The sequence below is a fragment of the Muscardinus avellanarius genome (genome assembly GCF_963383645.1).
Source record: "Muscardinus avellanarius genome assembly, chromosome: 12".
NCBI classification, from domain to species: Eukaryota; Metazoa; Chordata; class Mammalia; order Rodentia; family Gliridae; genus Muscardinus; species Muscardinus avellanarius.
This window is the reverse complement of record NC_137798.1, coordinates 65141427-65156101: the sequence shown is the minus strand read 5'-3', so window position 1 is coordinate 65156101 and position 14675 is coordinate 65141427. Positions and strand designations below refer to the sequence as shown.

At 33.2% G+C, this 14675-nt stretch overlaps 1 protein-coding gene across 1 annotated transcript in view; it reads right to left on the bottom strand.

Annotated features, from left to right (window-relative positions):
* Window positions 1-423: 423 nt before the first annotated feature.
* The window catches only part of LRRC9 (leucine rich repeat containing 9), a gene marked incomplete at both ends in the record, with an annotated part of 106522 nt that continues 92270 nt past the window's right edge, over window positions 424-14675 (bottom strand). The window contains 7 exons of the mRNA XM_080707300.1: window positions 424-463; window positions 1581-1749; window positions 3610-3754; window positions 6276-6416; window positions 8296-8364; window positions 10034-10251; window positions 11307-11443. Coding sequence (XP_080563426.1) covers window positions 424-463; window positions 1581-1749; window positions 3610-3754; window positions 6276-6416; window positions 8296-8364; window positions 10034-10251; window positions 11307-11443 — 919 coding nt within the window. The remainder of the gene's footprint in view (window positions 464-1580; window positions 1750-3609; window positions 3755-6275; window positions 6417-8295; window positions 8365-10033; window positions 10252-11306; window positions 11444-14675) is intronic.

Sequence of the window (14675 nt, the reverse complement as noted above, 5' to 3'; positions counted from 1 at the left end):
ATAAATAAAAGTATGCTTTTTTCCTAAAATTACCCTTTCTTTCTAAAATTACCTTATCTTCTTATGACAGATTATAATGAGATACTATAACAAAATGCTTCTAATATCAGAACTAAGTATTTGAGTCTCTGGTTTTGTTTCAGTGTCACTTTCATCTTTTCAAATTGTTGTTTGCTATAATAGTTCATGATCTTTACAATATAGAAATAAAAATATGATAGCCATAAATGAAGTTTGAGAGGTGATATTAAATTCACCAGGGGTGATAGATTATCTTCATATGGAACTGAAGTGCTTCAGTAACATAAGTAACATGATTCTCTTATTCTTTTTTTTTTTTTTCACTGACCACTGTCTGCTAGTTTTTGCACAACTACTAAAAGAAATAGGTTGCCTGGTATATGCTCATTTCTCTTTAGGCAGTTACATTCTATTTGATCTTGAAAAGTTGCTCCCAGGAATTCTGTAAGAAATAAGATATTTATGAGTCAACTAATGGTGACTTAATTTCTTAAGGGGGCAGTTAATTAAAGGTAATCTGCAGTAAAAATATTTTTGTATTTCTTTTTTTGTTGCTTTGTTTTTTTGTGGTACTGTGAGTGGAACCCAGGGGCTTTTCTATCTCTGGGCTATACTTCCAGACTTTTTTTAATACTCTATTTGGAAACAGGGTCTCACTAAGTTGCCGAGAGCCTCACTAAGTAACTGAGGCTGGCTTTGAACCTGCATGATCCTCCTATCTCAACCTCCCAAGCACTGGGATTACAAGTGTGTGCCACCACGCCCGGCTATGTTTTTGTATTTCATATGCATGTAATTTCAAACAGATAATATAAAGGAGAAAATGATCCTATTTTGGCTACTTAAAAATTAGGTTATCCTGGGGACTGTCTGAAACACAGCTGAACACAGCAAGTGAGTCAGTGTGCCAAGAACCAGTTCCAAGCTACAGCTGCTGCTGGAGTAAGTCTTCCTATCAGATGAGTGAGAGCATGCCTACAAAGAAAGTGGGACAGGTAACCTATGAAATCCAGGCAGGGAGGGGTTGAATAGCAGGGTGGACTCTGAATGAGAACTAGGGTCCTAGGATTGATCTGGGCTCTAGGGCTGGGGCCAGGCAAAGGGAGTCATAAGTGGAAACTCTAAAGAAAGCTTGGAAGAACTTACAAAATTCTTTGCCTCACAATTTAAGAGCTGAATTTATCTACCATTGAAAATATAAGTTAACTGCTTTGCATATTCAGTGACTAGAGTAAGTGGGGAGTAAATGCAATTTAAAGTACTTCCCATTTAATTATTTCAATATTTCCTCCCTAGTAAGCCTTTAGTATTTTCTGAGCACTATTCCACCTTGATGGAAATTTTAAGCATTTTGAATTTTAATATAAATATTCTGGACTTTGGAAAAGGTTTGGTGAATGTTAGTAAAGAAGCCCTACACTAGCTGACTCCTTTCCTCAGCTATCAGAGTAAATATATAATAGTATATAACTCTATTTGCTATATTTATACATGATTAGCAAATATGGAGAGTTTTCTCTAATGGTGAATAATGATGATATTAAAACAGAAAGCTCTACCTTCCCTCATCTTGGCTGCTCTGGTACATCTGTGTGGTTGGAGATGCAATATTCCGATGTGATAAAAGAGCTGGAGAGAGATTAATCCCTCTGAGCTGACGAAAAGCAATTTCTGCATGAATGCTCCGAGGATTATTTGTCAGAATCCCTGCATTCTTGTTTTTTTTGTCTATAATTAGAAATTCAGACAGTTAAATTAAGAAATAACTAGAAGCATTAAGTAAATTTGGATGTCCTTAAGGTGGTATGTTATACATGTTCTACAATATGAATTAAAAATTTCAAATAAAAATAAAAAACTGGAATATATTCTTAGCACCTAATGTGGATTAAGTTTTTTTTTTTTAGCTAGCAAATCAATTAAAATAATTTTAGGTAATTTAAAAAATAATATTGAGACACAATGCAATATTAATGTGTAGATAAAAGAATTATATTTTTATTTTTAAAAATTTTAATTATACTTTTTTTGGTACTGGGGATTGAACCCAGAGGCATTCTTTCTCTAAGCTACACACCCCGACCAATTTTATTTCTTATTTGGAAACAAGGTCTCACTAGGTTGCTGGGAATCTCACTAAGTTGCTGAGGCTGGCATTGAGCCTGCAAATGGAGTATAAGTGTATACCACCATGCCTGACATTTTACTTTTTAAAGTAAAAAGTAGAAAAGTCAGAAAATAGGAAAAGAATAAGGATGTTTACAGAAAATCCTAAGAAAATATTGCATAAGAAACCTTGAAGAAAGACATATGAAAAGGAAGTTTTGAAGATCAATCTAGGAAGAAGGAAACGAAGATGTTCCAGAAGGTGTAATAAAAGTGATATACCCAATTTTGTTCTATGTACTGAACAAAAACACAACAATCTTCAGTAAAATTAAAACTGTAAAACCATAAAGATTTAGAAGTGTGAAAAATAAGATAAATAAAATACCATAACAGAACAAATTATGCTGGGTATCATTTAACTGGATTTTCTTTAAAAACTAACCACATTTAGTAATCTACTCCAATTAGGCCCTTAGGTCATTTTGTAATTACTGTGATGTTCAGTTTTCTTGTCTAAAAGTGGTCTGAGGACAAGGGAACGTTAAAAGGAATGGACAAGATGAGTCCTCAAGAAAAAATAGCTAATCTCAATTTTTCCAAACAATGGATAGCCAATGAAGATCTGGAATTAGGGAACAGGTTTGTTTTAAATCTTAATTAAATGTATATAATAGAATAAATAATTTCCATGTTCTGTTCTTCCAAAACATTCCCTCCCTCCTTTAAATCTGTACTCTCTCTCTCTCTCTCTTTTTTTTTTTTTTTTTTTTTTTTTTTTTTTGCGGGTCTGGGTATGGAACCTAAGTGTGTTTGACCTCCAAACTACACCTTCTGCCCTATTTTTTATTTTTTATTTTGAAATGGTCTCTCAAGGTTGCGGAGGGCCTCACTAAGTAGCTGAGGCTGTCCGCAAACTGCGATCCTCCAGTTTTAGCCTTCCAAATGCTGGGATTACAAGCATGTGCCACCATGCCCGGCTTAAATCTGTACTCTTGAAACTCTTCTCTAGTATTAGCTTCATAGATTTATCTGTGGTTTCAAAGTATGGAATCTTCATAAGATATCCTCTGTGCACCAAGGTTCTATTATATTTTAAATTTTGTCACATACTTTTAGTAGTACTTGCCAATAAACTGGTTGTGGTTAGTTCACTACAACATGCACAAAATGAAATAAAAACTTTGGAAAGAAGTCAGGAAACGATTGTTCTAAGTTTCACACAGTTCACATTGTAAGAGAGCAATTGTTCAGTTACAACATACTAGTAGCTGAGTAGAACAAAAATTGTTATAGTCTGAAATCAGAGCAGCCACAAAAACTTGAACATTTAGTCTTAAGAAAGGCAAATTATTAGAAATTTTAAATAATATTAGAAATCAAGACTTTTAAGTTATATTATAAATCAAGGAGATTTTTGTTTCAAATGAAATATTTTTGTCTTATTTTTTTCATTCCTTCTGAAACTTTTCATTAAAATACCTTCAATTTCAGGAGTTAAAGTAAAGTCAGGTGCCAAGTAATGGTTGAGCCCACTAGGCAGAATTACATTGGTTACTTTAACGGGGGATCCTTTCACTTGGCAAAATGATCCACCATCCACAGGAGAGCTGGCAACAGGAACAAACTACAAAATAATAAAATAAAACAGTTAAGGACATTTTAGCTTCAAAACTCAGATCAGTCAGTTTAGTTTTCATCACAAGCCCCACTTGACAATATACTTACAAATTTTTTAGTTATTAGTTACATTGCTTGATTAAACTCAGGACTTGTAGTAGCTAAAGCCTATACAATTCAGTCTTCGGTGGTTAACCTTCCTTAGAATATTATGTTCTGTTTTTTCAGACTGCATTGTACTCATCACTAGAAGCCAGTGCTTCATGGCACCTCCTTGGAAGGAGGAACCCCCTTGGAAACACAGTTTTTAATAAGTTAAGTGTAGAATTAAGAAATTAGCATTAAGAGTCTTCCCTTCCATAATTTCCCATTTTTATATGAACAGCGATTTCTCTCTTATTTTAAATTCCTTATATTACCTCATCAGGAGTCTTGTAGTTACTAGTTTTTCCAAAATAAGTAAATGAAATGGGGACTAAGAAAGGTATCTTGGAACAATTTTTTAATTTTTTTTGGTGGTACTGGGGTTCCTGGAAACCCTTCTACTTCCGGGCTACACTCCCAGACGTATTTTATACTTTTTTTTTTTTTTTTGAAACAGGGTCTCTTAAGCCACCACAGCTGGCTTTGAACCTACGCGATCCTCCTATCTCTGCCTCCCAAGCATGGGGATTATAAGCGTGCGCCACCACGCCCGTAAAAATTTTTATTGGTGCATTATATTAATACATATTAATGGGACGTAAGATGGTGGAGACATACATGCACACATCACCCAATTAGCCCTTACCCCAAATTTCCACCTCATTCCCAGCCCTCCCTCCTTCTCATGTTTGGCTTAGTGATTGACTTTGATATGTTTGTTAATGTACATCATGTGCATTAGAGAATTTCCCTATTCCCTCTCCAATCCCCTTCAGTTAGGTCACCTTATTTGCTCATCTATAGTATCTCCTTCTTCATCTAGAGTTCCTCCTATGACCTGTTTCTCCCTAGCTTTCCCATATTAGGGAGAGCATCCGGTTTCTTACTCTTTGTGACACACATCATTTACAGGGAAATGGATGGAACTGGATGACATTATGCTTAAGTGAGATTAGTTAGTCACAAAGAGTAAGAAATCTTGGAACAATTTTACTGAATACGCTGAAGCTCTTGAAATAGTATTTACATTATAATTACATTGAAGGTTTAAAGAATTTCAATATAACCACCTATTTTATGTTTTTTCCTCTCATACATAATTTGACATTATATGTATATAGTATGTATGTGTATATGCACATGCTTGCTCTTTATCCAGTCTTTCCAAAATACTCAATTTGATTTTCATAGAAACATATTGCATGTGTAGGATATCTGTTTATTTAAACTAAGAATTAGCATATAAAATACAGCCAAATCTTGATAAGTAGATGAATCTTTTATTGAAGGAAAAAGTAGATTAGAGAAGAGCCTACTAGTAGCAAAAGTTCTGCAATCCATTTGCTTAATGGAAGAAATAGTCATTTAATCCAGTGAGGCAAGTGAAACCCCATTAAGAGAGTATCTACAGTAAAGTCTTATCTCTTTTCTCTTCAAGATATCCTATTTATACTTTTATGAGTACACTGTAATTATACATCATAATGAGGTTCAGAGTGATAGAAACATACATGCAAACAGCACTTGATGTGTTTCCTTTTGGATCCCACCCTGTTCCCTTCTCCTACTGTACATTGAGATTGATAATTTTGTATATATGTATAGAATTACTTGAACTAAATATATATATTTTTAAAGTACCCTTTGTTCCTTTTCTAATGTCTTTGGTCTCTTGCTTTGACTTACATTGGAGGTTCTTACATTCTGCACCCCAGTTCATCTAGGTCTTTGTAACATCTCTCTTGGGTTATTCTCAAAGTATCAGTTGGTTTCACTGCCTCTTCCAGCCTCTTTTCCCTTAAATATTGCAAAGTTTCAGCTCTAATAATGTTACTTGTCTGTTCAAAAGCTATAGATTTTCTGTATTAGATTTAGTCATTAGAAGATGATCATGAAGAAACAGAGTGGTGAATGAGAATTTCCTAAAGATGTTTTTGTGGTTTCTTCTCTCTCTAATCTCTTTTCTACCAAGGACAGATAAATTTTAGGGCTCATGAATAAAAGGCTCAGTAATCTTGTCAGTATATAAGAATAGAGAACTATATCTTCTTTGTTATATTAACTGTATAGTCAGAGTTGAGGTGAGAACTCCTTCCTTCCCTTTCTCTCTGCCTAAAATTTTATTGTTAGTTGCTATTTATTAAAGTGATATGTTATAGTTTCTTACATTCCAGCATCATCTAACATATTGAACATGTATTAAATAATTTGCTTTATGTCAAGGTACATTAGGACAAGGAGCTTTCTTTGATAGTCATCACTAAATAGATACTAAGATAATCTATAAAAACATAAATTTATCTGTTTTTAAGTAAAATGTATATAATTCTCATTTACAAATAATTATACATTTCAAAAGGAAAAATGGAAAATAATATAATTACCATATTTTTCTTTGCTTGTAGTTCAGAGAAGTGAAATTCAGCTTTTGCCTTATCATCTGTATTTACTGGAATTCCATCTAACATCTGTAAGTTGGGTAGCCGAAATATGAGCACATGGCGGTGTAGCGTTTTTCTACAAATCTAAAGTTAAAAATAACTATTTATTCCTAATATCACTTTTATTTCAAAGATGGCAGATAACAGCTAATTTACAGTATTAGTTGCTAAAGATATGCGCTTACTTTTGAAAGATTTCTTAATTTCATGTCATGCCACATGCAGATAAGAACTTTTTTTAGAGCTTTAGACCCCTTTTAAAGTATTGTTCATTAACTATATGCAATATCAACTAATATATAGGATTATATTATACATTTTGTGGTACTGGGGATGGAACTCAGGAGCATTCTGCCTACAAGCTATACTCCCAGCCCTAATTTTTATTCTTTATTTTCAAACAGCATCTCACTGAGTTGCAGAGGGCCTCACTAAGTAGCTGAGGCTGTCTGTGAATCGCAATCCTCCTGTCTCAGCCTCCCAAATGCTGGGATTACATGCATATGCCACCACGCCCAACTTCATTATATATTTTTTTTACGGTAATCAGTCTGAAACTATACCTGAATACTGTAAATATTAGGGGAGAATGCTCATTGCTATTTTCTTCTTGGTGGAAGTACTACATTTCCATGATGTGGCACTGCTGGGGTCTCTCAACTTCATTCTTTTTTCTCCTCTAGGAGAAGCAGAGTGACTTACCTGGTAGATCTGGGAAGATTAAACTGAGCATGCTTTGCTCCTGCCTTTCTTCTTAGGAAGCAAGTTATTTCTGGGAGAATGAGTCTTCCTGTGTGGAAAGGTCTCAGTCTAATATTTCCTGTTCCTGGGTGATCATGATTGCCTATTTCTGGGGCTAGTTAGCATGCCTATTTGGTTTTCTCATTGTAGAGATCTGGCTTGACCTGACTATAGCCACCTTGAGTTGTAATCTCCATGATTGCCCCTACGTAACCCTGGTCTGCCTTCCCCACAGTTTTCCAGCACACTCTAATAAACAAAAACATTAGAGGCTAAATAGAGCTTTACAATCAGATCTTGACACTGTAGGTGCCAGGAATGTGCCTGATATTTTTGATATTAGTTGGAGATAAACCATAACATTCGGGGTTAGATGAAAGTCACTTTTGTGCTGACCATGATACAAGCCCCTCCCTCTGAGCCCAATCACAGAAATCCACCAGTCTTGCTGCTGCCCTTAATCATGCTTGTCAGTAAGTCTCTAAATTGTCTCTAAGAAATTCTGGATCTGCCTGCCTCTCTTTGGTCTGACAGCCCCTTGTTGCCAGTTATTTTATAACTGTATCTGGAACACTAACCAAGCTAAGTAGATATTTCCTTTTCTCCACTGTCATTTTTCTCAATTTGTTCAGATATTAGATAAACAAAGGTGGTACTTATTGGACTCCCTCAAAGACTCCAACAGGAAAGGTGGCATATTTCTCCCCAATTTAAACAATGAATGAATTTCCAATTAAAATATTAATAAAATTCTCACATAACCTAGGAAGTTACTTCTTAAAATTCATAGGAAAGTATAAAGGGCCAGGAATGAATAAGACAGTGAAGAAAGAGAAAGACATAATGAGCAAGAGAAGGACATGGAAGAGAAGAGTAATTAGAAGCTTTTACTGTGTCAGAAATTAAAACAATATCAAATGTTGGTAATCAACACAGTATAACAATAATGGTAGAACAATAGATAATAGACCAATGAGCACAATGTAGAACTCTGAAATGGACGTTCTTACATGTGACAATGATAGTTTACTTTGCAATTAGGTGGAAGAAAACATTAGTCAATAAATTGTGCTACATCAATAGTTGATGTCACTAGCCAATAAATTAACTGGCTTTGCATATGGAAATGGATGAAAAGAAATCCCTTTCTCATACCATATAAAATAAATTATATACAACTATCATTAAATTAAGTAATAAATTAGAAAAGTAACATACTCACTGGATTGCCATAAACTGTAAGCTCCCTGAGAGTAGAGATAACATCAAGTTTTTCCAGTTCTGTGATGTCCTATTCAAAAGTAAATTATTTAGTTAGACCTGACATCTTCAGATACAGACTAATTTGGAGTAACTTTATGTACACATTGGATTGAATCCTCTGAAATAGCCTGAATGACAGTTTTCTCCATTTTTGAATAAAAGCAGATCTGTGTATTATAGATTTCAAATACATAGTTAGCAAAGGTAACAGGATGACATGGACAATGAGCCATATAGTAGTGCTTACAAGAAAAAACTCTCTGTATACTCAAATGTCATGTTGTATCCTATGATTCAGGTTACATTTGAATAATTCCTCCAGAGTATTAACTCAGAAGTATTGAAAAGGTGAATCTAGTCTAAGCAATATCAAAAGTACCTATTTAAATACAATTGTAACAAAAGGGATATATAATATTGAATGGACAACATCCTGGTATTTGTGCTGGGAATATATATAAATACAAAACTAGTTAAATGATTTCCCTTCTCTACTGTTTAAGATGACTTATTATTTTCCACTTAACGTTGGTGAAAAGTTTGCAAGTACCTTTTAGTTTTTGCAAAATTATTTTAAAATGCGGTTTACTTTCTCTTTTTCTCTTTCTTCCTTTCTTCCCTTTTTCCATTTTTTTTAGTGCTGAGGATTGAATCCAGTGCCTTACACATGTTAGGTGTAGGTCCCTCTTCCATGGACCTACATCATCAGACCACTAAAATGCTATTTCAGACAAAATTTAGACAACAAGCTTAGCTTAAGTTTGTTGCTATTTTAAAGTACTACAACAAAGTTACTGATACATCCATATTTTAATTTCTTTTTTCATATTTGGAATTTCAAGTGGACAAATATCTAATTCATATAGTAACTATAAAGATACTTAAACTTGTTTTAATTCATTTGGACATGGAATTTGATTTTTTTCAACGACTGATTTTTATTATTTTGATTTTGGAAATACCATAAAGGAGGGCTTTGAAAGTCATTTATAGAGACACTGCACATTTTTACCCATAGGCAGTTTCTATCTGTGTAATCAAAGTCTTATTAGAAATCACAGACATATGAAAAGTCTTACATTATTTTCTCAAATTAGACAGTAGAGCAGTGTACATTAGTGAAATATTCTTAACCAAAATCTTCATTTCTCACAAAAAAATACTAATGAAAGAAACAAGTTTTGTAGAGGGTAATGGCAGTATAAAGTTTCAAGGAGCTATAAAGCAAACGGATACATTCATAACTGCATGAAAAAGACTTTTCATTTAAGATACAGTTTATTTTTATGGTACGTTACTGGAGTTTTCTTTTGCTGGCTCATTTGTCAAATTAAGTACTTAAGTAAGCCACAGTAATATTTAAGTCCAGGTTGGAGACTTCCTTTATGACAAGAAATATCAATTGTCCATTTTGTGATGTTATTTACTGCTTCAAGTGGTCATCTAGATGTTTAAAAGTAGATAGTAGCAGGATGCCAGATAGAGGACTCATTTAGACACAGAGATTAAGTGAGACCATAAAGCTGAATATCTTTGTGTCACAAAGTATTTATATACCTTGAAATACATATTGTGTATAAATGTTACAACACCACATTAGCAAACATTTTCATCTCTGTTTGGAAGCTTAGAGCTCAGAGGGATTAAAGCTTGTACATCTTGTATCAACTGCACAAAACAAAACAAAATAATGTTACCTGGATTTTATTATATCCAAGGAAGAGTTTCTCTAGTTTTACCAAAGACTGCAATTTGCTCAGCTCTCGTACTCTGTTTTCCTCCAGGTGAAGGGCCAACAGAGAACTTGGCTTGGCAAAAGCACTGTCATTAAATGCTCTGATGCGGTTATGGTCTACTACCAATTCCTGAAGGACTACTAGGTTGTCCAGCCCTTCAACTTGACTGATTTCATTCCCTAAAAAGAATATAAATCATAGTATATGTCATGAGCCCAGTTTTCCCAAATTAAGAGTTATTGACCTTCATTTAAATATTCTTATCTTGTCATTCATACTGCATAGAAAATACATGAGCATTGGAATCAGCTAGGTCTGGGTTTGACTCTGTACTATAACACACACTGGTACATACTTGAGCAAATTATTTGCCCTCACCAAACCTCAGTTTCCCTTTTTGTAAAATGCATGTAACAACATGTACATGAAGGGTTGCTCTGAAGACTAAATGTAATAATCTATGTAGACAAACATCTTGCCCAGTGACTCCGCAAATGGCAGCTGCAATTGTCAAACTACTTCCCTTCCATAAGGCTGCCCCACTTCATTTGCCATGCCAGTCATGGCAACTGCACACACTCCCTATTTATGTTATTGAGTTAAAATAGACCTCCCATGGTTAGCCTCTACGTTTTGGTATTCAATATATCTTTTAAATGATTTTCCATTCTGGATTTTCCTTTACTTTCTCCTACTGTCCTTTCTTTTTTTTTAGGCTAAGTCTTCTTGTTCTTGACCCAAAATAACAAGTATCTTTGTTTGTGTGGGGGCACTGGGGATTGAATCCAGGGGCATTCTACCTCCAAGCTAAATTCTCAACAAACACCTAGTCAGAATTTTGAGTACATCTCCACAGGTAGATTTTAAACCATTTTAGATCAAAGATCTCAATTATATAAAAGTACAATAGTATGGTACTTCCATATTTTTCATAGTACTTAGTAAAATCCTGAGTTTAATAAATACTTCTGAATTACTTATGGCTACTTTATTGCTTTTTAAGTTGAATATAATATAAAAGTAAATTGTGTATAATAATATATGTATCCCCAGAATATTGTACTTTCCTTCAAAAATTGTTTTGGAAATATGCAGATAACCAAAGAAAAATAAATTTGTGATCATGAAAATATTTTTTAAAGTTTCAGTAAATAATGATGGCTGTATTTGCTTATCAAAAAAGATGATCATAAAATCAGCTTAAAAGACTCAGATATTAAGTGTTTCTACTCACCCTGTAGAAAGAGGAATTTTAAATTTCTTAGTCTATTAAGTTGCAGCTGAATTAAATTACAAATTCCATTGTAGCCCAGATGAAGAACCTCTAAACTGTGCATTATTGGAGGCAAATTTTCACTGCTCATTGTATCTCTGAAATATATAGGTAAGTTTGAGGACATATACCTAATTTCAAAACAGCCATGTAATAAAAAGATAGTTTGATATTTTTATATGGATTCACTATAAATTGAAGTTAAGAGAAAAATGAGTTTATTAATATATCAGAACTGAACTATAATATGTACTGTCTTTGTTTTATGTATTAATTTTATTATTTAAAAACACTTTTATATTGTAAAGAATAAAGAAGTACCAAAAGTGACAAGGAAAAGCAGTCAGGCAAGAAAAAGAATAAAATACACCCAGTTGAAAAGGAATAAGTAAATTGTCTTTATTCTCAGATGGCATGATCCTGTATTTAGCCATCAGAAAATTACTTGAACTAGTAAGTTCAATGAAGTCACGAGATAAAATAGTATACAAAATCAGTTGAATTTCTAATATCAGAAATAAGTAATATGAAAATAAAATTAAGAAAACAATTCTATTCAAGTTAGTATACTAAAGAATAAAATAAACTTTAGAAATATTTAACAAATGAATATATTTAACAAATGAAGTACAAAATTTACATACAAAACTATGAAACATTGCTCAGAGAAATTAAATCAGATCTAAATGAGTGAATTGTAGAATGAAAGACTGAATATTACTAAGATTATACTTTGAAATTGACTAATGGATTCAGTATATTCCCAATCAAAAAGTATAGTATGCTCTTCCCCCAGAAAAGATCATATAATTATAAAACTTATAGAGAAATGCAAATAACCCAGAACATGCAAAATAATATTGAAAAGAAAAGAGAAGACTTAAATCCCTGATTTAAAATTTTATTATAAAAGTAGAATATTCAAACTAATCTGGTACTGGCAAAGACATAACCATATAGATTAACAGAACAGACTTGAATTCAGAAATACATCCTTACATTTATTTTCAACAGCAAAGGTGCCAAGGTAATTCAGTGGGAGAAAGAATAAAGTTTTAAAACAAATAATGTGGGATTATTGTATATCTATATGTAAAAATAAATGGAGTTAGACCTCACACCTTATCTTACAATGTGAAAGGCCGTGCTATCTAATTAAAAAATAAAGCAAAAGGCTTGAATACAAATTTCACCAAAGATATGTATAAAGCATAAATAAGTATATGAAAATATGCTAAAAATATTACACATTAAGGCAATGAAAATTAAAACCACAGTAAGATACTGCTTCAATCCACTAGAATAGGTATAATGAAAAAGATAGTAAAAAAAAAAAAAACCCACAAAACAAAACAAAACAAAACAGCACTGGCAAGGATGTGGGCAAAATTTGTCTCCTCATGTTTTGTTGTTGGTAATGTAAAATGGTATGACCACTTTAGAAAACAGTTTGGTGGTTTCCTAAATAACATTAAATAACTATATGACCCCAAACTCCTAGGAAGCTACCCAAGATGAGCATAATGAAAATATAAATGCACATATATTTTTCATGTAGAAACAATTCTAATACCAACTGGTGACTGGATAAAGTAGCATATCCATATAATGGGATATCCAGTATTATCAGCAACAAAAAGGAGTGAACTCTTAACAAATGCCACAATATGAATGAAACTCAAAAACATTATTCTATGTGAAAGAAACCAGATGCAAAAGACCACATCATATATGGTTCCATTTATATAGAATGTCTAGAAAACACAAAATACTATGGTTTGTAGTATAGTTTAAAGCCAGGTATTGTGATTCCTCCTGCATGGTTTTTGTTGCTGAGAACTACTTGAACTATTCTGGATTTTTTGTTGTTCTAAATGAATTTAAGAACTGATTTTTCTATGTATGTAAAGAATGACTTTGGTAATTTAATGGGTATTGCATTGAATCTGTAGATCACTTTTGGAAGTATGGCCATTTTGATGATATTTATTCTGCCTATCCATGAACACGGAAGATTTTTTCATCTTCTAAGGTCTTCTTCAATTTCTTTTTTCAATGTTTTATACTTTTCTTTGTAGAGGTCTTTTACCTCCTTGGTTAAATTTATTCCTAAGTATTTTTGTTGTTGTTGTTGGATATCCTGAGTAGAGCTGTTTTCTAGATTTTATTTTCAGTGGATTTATGATTAGTATACAGAAAAGCTTCCTATTTTTTAAGATTGATTCAGACACTTTGCTGAATTTGTTGATAAGTTCTATAAGCCTTTTGGTTGAGTTTGTTGGGTGTTCTAAGTATAATATTATGGCATCTGCAAATAGTGAAAGTTTGAGTTCTTCTTTCTCTATTTGTACTCCTTTGATTTCCTTTTCCTGCCTTATTGAGTGGTACTGACACAAAAACAGATACATAGACCAAAGGAACAGAAGAGAGACTCAAAAACAAATCGACACACTTAAAGCCAAATGATTTTTGAAAAAGAGGCCAAAAACATATTGGAAAAAAGCCTATTCAACAAATGGTGTTGGCAAAACTGGTTAACCATATGAAGAACAATGGAAATAAGCCCCACTTTCTCACCCTGTGAAAGAATCAATTCAAGGTGGATCAAACACTTGGAAATCAGATAAGAGACCTTGAGGCTCCTTGAAGAGGGCATATATGCAACACTGCAACACATAGGCACAGGTAAAAAAAAAAAAAACCTTTTTCAACAGGACTCCAAAGGCACAACAAACTGAAAGGCAGATTAATACATGGGGTTGCATTAGACAGAAGAGCTTCTGTATAGCAAAGGAAATTATTTAGAACCTCAACTGAGACCCAACAGAATGGGAAAAGATTTTTGCTACCTATTCCTCTGATAGAAGACTCATATCTATAATATACAGAGAACTTAAGAAAACAAATAACCCAATCAAAAAAATGGGCAAGAGAACTAAATAAACACTTCACAAAAGAAGAAATTCAGATGGCCAATAAATGCATGAAAAATACTCAACATCATTAGGAGTCAGAGAGAAGCAAATCAAAACTATCATGAGATTTCACCTAACTCCAACTAGAATAACAATCATTAAAAACACAAACAACAGCAAATGCTGGCAAGGATGTGAGAAATGGAAACTCTAATACACTGTTGGTGGGGCTGCAAATTAGTGCAACCGCTTTGGGAAAAAAAAAAAAAAAACAGTATGGAGGATCCTCAGAAGAATGGGACCATATGATCCAGATTTGGGTATATATCCAAAAGAATGGAAACCAAACTACCAAACTAATGCATGTGTACTTATGTTCATAGCCACACAATTCACAGTTGCCAAACTATGGAAC